Raw genomic sequence first — 7,151 nt, 5'->3', positions numbered from 1 at the left:
CGAGGAGCGGCACCGGGCCGCCGTGCAGCACTTCTGGGGCGTCCTGGCGGCCCGGGGTCTGCTCTACAAGGGGCTCTACGAAGGCTGGTACTGCGCCTCCGACGAGTGCTTCCTGCCTGACTCCAAGGTCACTCGGCGGCCCGGCCCGGCGGGGGAGTTGCGCCCAGTGTCCCTGGAGAGCGGGCACCCCGTCTCCTGGACCAAGGAGGAAAACTACATTTTCAGGCTGTCGCAGTTCCGGGAGCCGCTCCGGCGGTGGCTGCGAAGCAACCCGCGGGCGATCGTCCCCGAGCCCTTCCATCACGCAGTCCTTAAGTGGCTGGAGGAGGAGCTGCCCGACCTCTCCGTCTCTCGCAGGAGCAGCCACTTGCCTTGGGGCATTCCTGTCCCCGGGGACGATTCGCAGACCATCTACGTGTGGGTGGATGCACTGGTCAACTACCTCACCGTCATTGGCTATCCGAACGCCGAGTTCAGATCTTGGTGGCCGGCCGCATCCCATGTCATAGGTAAGGACATCCTCAAATTCCACGCCATCTATTGGCCCGCCCTTCTCCTCGGGGCCGGACTGAGTCTTCCACATCGCATCTACGTCCACTCCCACTGGACAGTGTGTGGCCAGAAGATGTCCAAGAGCTTGGGCAACGTGGTGGATCCCACGGCTTGCCTCCGTCGCTACACTGTGGATGGCTTCCGCTACTTTCTCCTTCGGCAGGGCGTTCCCAGCTGGGACTGTGACTACTACGACGAGAAGGTGGTTAAGCTGCTGAACTCTGAGCTGGCGGATGCCCTTGGAGGCCTTTTGAACCGATGCACTGCCAGCCGAATCAATCCCTCTGGGACTTACCCGGCCTTTTGCACCGCCTGCTTTCCCAGTGAGCCAGGGCTACAGGGGCCATCAATTCGCGCCCAGGCAGAGGACTATGCTCTTGTGAGTGCAGTGGCTGCTTTGCCTGCGCAGGTAGCTGAGCACTATGACAACTTTCAAATCTATAAGGCCTTGGAGGCGGTGTCCAGCTGTGTCCGGCAGACTAACGGTTTTGTCCAAAGGCATGCACCGTGGAAATTGAGTAGGGAGAGCCCGGTGGATGCCCCCTGGCTGGGAACTGTGCTTCATGTGGTCTTGGAATGTCTGCGAGTCTTTGGCACTTTGCTTCAGCCAGTTACCCCCAACCTAGCAGATAAGTTGTTATCCAGGCTGGGCGTTTCAGCCGCAGAGAGGGGTCTTGGAGAGCTCCATTTCCTGCCTCGATTCTATGGACACCAGTGCCCTTTTGAAGGGAGGAGCCTGGGTCCTGAAATTGGGCTTTTGTTTCCAAGACAGGGCCAGCCCAGGGCTCGGATGGTGAAAGCTCATGGGACCTAAAGACTTGGTTCTTACCGGTTTGTGGTGGTAAAACTGCAAATGTTATTTTTTTTTCAGGAAAGTTAATACTAAGTATTTTTTAAAGCATCGCATCAGATGAACTCACAAGCTGTATGTTTCCCTGTGACAAGGCCTTCAGTGCTTACCCCTTTTCTTTTCCCAGTAACCACTGTCTTTTGTCCACTATTAACATGTCTCCAGGAAAGATGGGTAAGAGACTGGGGTGCTGATACTATTCCTTTCGTTGTACCCCCTCTCCAGCCGGTTATTTGTGCAATCTACCTCTTACGGTGCAGGGGTTGGAGGCCCCCATCCTTGGCTTTTACAGGTTAACCCTACTTGTTATACATACCTGGTCTCCGGTTAAAAAGAGATTCTTTTATTTAAACTTTAAAATCATGCCCTAGATGAGATATTTTGCGCATACTTATCCCTAAATTCCTACGAGGACTCCCTGTCTTGTAAGTTAATACAAACAGCGGTGTTTCTTAACATTACATGTCAACTAGTAGGTGGCTGTGGTCTCACACTTTTAAAGTTGAGGTTTCAGAATATTTAAATTATTTTAGTTTTTTGCTTATTTCTCAGATCTTTCATTTATTTTAAGAGATAACTGCAACCACTGTTTTAACAAAGCAATAAAGTAGAATTCTGTTTGTTTGTTTATTTATTTGCTACCAGGGATTGAACTTGGGACCTTGCACTTGCAAGGCAGGCAGTGGAACCACTGAGCTAAATCCGCAGCCTAAAGTAGAATTCTGTTTCGTAATGACTACTGAAAAATGACACTTACTAATTTTCTAAGTGTTTCACATTGTTTATATGATAAACTATAAAACTCTGAAGGCACTTGATATGTTAAAAAAATGTCCAACTTCAATAACAGGTATGGCTAATCCGTACAGGTTTCAAAAGGGCAATATTCTCTTTGTTCTGTCTTCATTTTGTTATCCACATACATAATTGACCACAGGATTTCTTTTGGTCAGTCGAGATCTGTAGTACAATGTAGAAATTGTATAATAGTTGCTGACAGTGTTAATACTTGAGTTTCAAGAAGTTTTGCTGATTGTTTTGCTCTTTTAACTTATTAAGGTTAAAAAGTTTTCAAGTACCTTTTTCAGATCTGTTCTAGAGCATTTGTTGAAGGTGCAGGTGGAGAGAAGAAATGATCAGTGCTCCAGGAACCTCTGAGTGGACTTAGGGATCACTTACATCTCCCTAAGAGAAAAGCAGAGGAGATTTCAATATATCAGTTTATACAGTATACAGCATAGTAAACCGGGGGACGTAGGTGCCTGGACAGTGATGAGGAATCAGAAGTGAGAACTTCCCTCAGAAAATCTAAGCGTGGTAGCAAGCACATACTGTTGTGTAGCAGTTCCCTTGGATCTGTTCTAGCTCCAATTTTCTGTTTATTAGCAAGCTAAGGGACTCCTAGTTGCTTGGAAAATAATGTTTGAACACATTCTCAAGGTGGAAGGACCATTTTCACAAGTCTTGGGCTCCGTTTGTCATTCTTTGCTTTCCATGTGATGTGTGGGTGTTACAAGAACAGACTTCTAGGCATAGCCGGAAGTATCTCGCAGGGCTGGAGGAGCAAAGATTGGTGAAAGGTGGTATTTACACGAAGGAAGGAAAATATTTGGAAAAGTAATGAGGTGATCGCCTCTGCGGCCTTAGAGCTGCATGACAGTCCTGCCAGGCCGGAGACACCGACTCTTTCCCTTGAATGATCTTGTGGCCCAGTGCTGGTCAGTACAATGGAGCTCGGCTTGCTGGTGTTGGAGTTCGTTCCGTGCAGCCTGTCACTTGTGCAGGACTTAGCCTCTGGTTAAGGTACAGGAAAACAGCTAGAAAGAGAGCATAATGCTTATAAGGGTGGGATTTTACTCTTTTTCCGTTAAGTTTCTTGGTACATTTTCGGTATACAGTACAGTCACATTCAGCACTGGGAACTTGTACCTTTACATGATGTGTCTTTTTTTCCCATTCCCCTGCCCTCTCTTCAACTCCTCCACTCCTCTCTATTTACAGACTTTGTTTCCATTTTTTCCTTTTCTCTTATATTTTCCTTTCCCTTCTCTCCTTTTCCCTACCTCTCCCACTTCCCCTACCCCTTCAAGACCTTTTCTTCCTATTTCAAATTATCAATTACACATTTTGATCCTTATTTGTACTTTTAGTTTTTCACACCAGAGAAACTATTCGGTGTTTATACATGCGTGTTCTTTTTGTTTCATTTACGAGTCTGGCCTTAGTGTGCACCCGTTTATCTGTAAATGTCTCTAGTTTCTCATTTCCTCGTGGCTGAGTAGTGCTCCATTTTAGAAAACAGAAATCTTTATCCAGTCTCCAGTTGATGGGCAATTGGGCTGTTTCCAAGTTTTAGCCATTACAAACTGCCACTGTAAACACGGGTGAGCATATATCACTGGTACGATTTTTAAAATTCTTTTGGAAAGATACCAAACGGGAATACCTGGGTCAAATGGGACTTCTACTTCTTTGAGGTGTCTCCACATTGATTTCCACAGTGGTCGCACCCATCTGCACTCCCACCAGCAATGGAGAAGGGTTCCTTTCTCCCCACATCCCCAACAGCATTTGTTATTGGTTGATTTCTTGACAGCAGCCATTCTTTCTGCGGTGAGGTAGAATCTCAGCATTGTTTTCATTTGCATCTCAAATGACCGGTGATGTTGAACATTTTTTATATCTTCATTGGAAGATGGGATATTTTCAGTAGAGGAGTTGGTAAGTTGGATCTGGTTGTGATCCGTTAGCTGTGAACACCACTGCTCTTGGATCAGTCAGATACGTTGGACCTGACTTCTGTAGTGGTATGAAAGGTGTACCAGATCCCCTGTAGTGCCTTACATAGCACATAAAGCAACTATCTTTTTTATTTTAATTCTTTATTTAAAAACGTTGAGATGCCAGTGCAAGAGTTATTAAAACTTGACAGAGTTTTCTCCTGTGTTGGGGATTGACCCCAGTGTGTTGTCGCGCACTCTACCTCTGAGCTATATCCCCACTTCAACAGGTGAGGTTTCCCTAAAGTTCAGTCTGCTGGATCATTAATCTGCACTTCTCCATCCTGTTCCAAGACTGAGTTGTGAGGATGGTTATTGGCCATATCCTCTGTTTTTAGGTCACTTTCACAAGCCAGCACTTTTGGAGTAGTAGCTTAAGGATGAATGACAAGAGTGCTGCACGTTATCTGCATTCCAGACTTCAGGGTTAGGAATCTGATTGGCAGCATTAGGAAGTTTTTCACTTGGTTCCAAACTTGGAGAAATAAACCGGAAGAGTAACTGGCTCCTCATCTATGGCAGTTCTGTCGACAGCCTCCTGTACCTTGAACCTTGAGTGGAGCTGATGACAAGCACTGTTTTGCAGTGAACCATCTTTAGCTCTGTTTGGCGTTTTCTCCTTGGCACATCACTAGGAGGTACTGTGACTGCTGGCTGGCACCTTGTGGCTTGGGATGTATCTTTAAGGCTTCTGGCTCTATGAGGCCTAGTGATGAAGGGCCTGAAGGTTCCCAAGGGAATTGTCAGGCAAGAGGAAGATGATGGTCCTGTTCTGCTTGCCTGCCTAATCAGCAGGTGTCCTTTGGGTACTCAGTGGTGCTGAGCTTGGTCCAGCAGCTTCAGCATGGCCAGTGAAGGAGAGATACCATTTTAAACTGGAGGGTGAGTACTTGGAAAAGGTGGTGTCCTAACCACTCCAAGGGACAGGTGATAAAACCTGGAGAGCTCCCCATATTCCAAAGCTGTTAGTGCTTTATTTTGCACCTTGTAGATCCCTTTACCATAAGGAAATTTTCTTCCAAACACTCCTCTTGTGGTTCTCGAATAACCAGGAAAGGGTGCTGTAGGAGGTGAGAGGGCACTACCCAGAGATCTCGGGCATTAGTGGGTTGTCAGGGTAGGCAATTGGAAGACATCCGCTCAGCAGCTGTGTCCTGTTCACAAAGCCATGTTTTTCTGAATATTGGCCCTGTGCACAGGCCGACTCACAGATTAAGCACCTTAGAAGTCAGAAACCTGTGACTGTAGGTGAAAGCAATCTCTGATTTTACAGAAACCTCAGTTATTCTAGGAGGCTGCCTCATTTTCTTGAGGACCAGTGGCCCTCTCTAGGGGCTGAGAGGAGCCTAATAAATGAAATATGAAGTAGATGCCATAGTACATAGGCTGGAAGACAGGCCCTTGGGCAGAGTTTTGTTTTTCCAAGGTTATAACTGATTGGAACGTTGCTCTTTAGATTTGAGAAGTTCTGAACCAAGTGTAGGCCTCTAACAATGGTGGCTTATTCCTGTAGTAGCAGGTGACTGTATCCAGATGCCACTTGGATGCTATAGTAGGGATGGGTTCATGGGTCTCTGACTGCTCCCTTTCTACCAAGTGTGTGGTGGCAGTGTTGGCCTGCATGTATGTAATGCCTGGCTAAGACCAGGTCCATAAAGCTGCTATGTGATAATCTAATTTCCATGACCTGTAATTCTACCAGATGTCAAAAAGCTTGCAATGAGGTCTAGGGTGCTGTAAACTGTTGTTTTCTGCAAGACAGCATCAGTGGCCCAACAAGGGTGTGGGCTGATGGAAAGCCATTATGTTTTTTTTTTTTTTGCAGCAAAAGTTTACTAGTTCAGAGAGTTTGGGGAGCTAGGGCACAGATGAGGGTAACCAAGAACAGAGTCTAGAAGAAAATCTTTGAATCTCTTGTAAAACTAAGACTGTGAAACAGTCATTTCAGCATGGCACAACTGGCTGTGCCCTTCCTGCTGTAGGAGTTTGGTGAGGATTGGTTGACTCTTAACAAGATGAACACATCAATTTGGTTAATTTTACTAGGTCAGAAGAGTAATTAATGCAGGTAATTTAGTGGAAATTTTAACCTTCTGTGAAGTGTGTCTTATTTCTGGAGACTGAGGATTGAAGACCAGCCTATGGTGACTTCCAGTATTATCAGTTAACTACCAAGGTTCAACCATGACTGGATTGACAGAGTAGGTAAGATGGAGAAATCTCATCCTTGGCCATGAATGAATGATTTGTGGCACAGTTATTTTCCATAGATTTAAGAGTCACAGCTCCTCCTGTGGTGTGGAATGGCGGGATGTTTCAGGAGACCAGTTGTTCCTGAGAGGAGAAATGGAGCTCCAAGGAGAGAGGAGTCCTGTCCTGGGTCAGTAAGGATTTGTGGTCAAGACTGCAGAGTGCCCTTCGATGCACTGGGACTCGTGGAAACGGCGCCACCTTTCTTAAGTGTGTGGTAGGTACGGGCAACAGAACACCAGCCTCAGTGCTTGCTTGGGCTTAAGGCATTGCTTCTCTCTTCTACCCTCGATAGTTGAAAATCATTGGTTTATGGGATTTATTTTATTTATTGATTTTTCTTTTCTCTTTTTTTTTGAGACAGGGTCTCACTATGTAGTTGAGACTGACCTGGAACTATGTAGCCCAGGCTGGTCTTGAACTCAGTGATCCACCTGCCTCAGCCTCCCCAGTGCTGGGATTATAGGCATGCACCATCACGCCCAGCTTATTTTATTTTATTGGTTCTGGGGATCAAACTTGTATCCTTGTGCTTTCGAGGCAGGCAGTGGAACCACTGAGCTAAATCCTTGGCCCTAGTTTATGGGATTTAACACAAAAAAACTTCAAAAATAGATTATGATTCACTGCTATAGATTAGAATCATTGATTACTATTCTTGTAATTCAGTATATTTAATGAATATATCATTTCTACATTTTTCCTAAGTACTTTTAAAA

At 45.7% G+C, this 7,151-nt stretch overlaps 1 protein-coding gene across 1 annotated transcript in view; it reads left to right on the top strand.

Moving 5' to 3' along the window:
- Positions 1-3,335, top strand: part of Mars2 (methionyl-tRNA synthetase 2, mitochondrial) — a 5,157-nt gene extending 1,822 nt beyond the window's left edge. The window contains exon 3 of the mRNA XM_010631997.3: positions 5-3,335. Coding sequence (XP_010630299.1) covers positions 5-1,366 — 1,362 coding nt within the window. The 3' untranslated portion in view covers positions 1,367-3,335. The remainder of the gene's footprint in view (positions 1-4) is intronic.
- The last annotated feature ends 3,816 nt before the right edge of the window (positions 3,336-7,151 follow it).

This window comes from Fukomys damarensis, unplaced genomic scaffold, assembly GCF_012274545.1.
Source record: "Fukomys damarensis isolate Sample0158 unplaced genomic scaffold, DMR_v1.0_HiC HiC_scaffold_26, whole genome shotgun sequence".
NCBI classification, from domain to species: Eukaryota; Metazoa; Chordata; class Mammalia; order Rodentia; family Bathyergidae; genus Fukomys; species Fukomys damarensis.
This window is presented reverse-complemented; position numbering and strand designations above follow the sequence as displayed.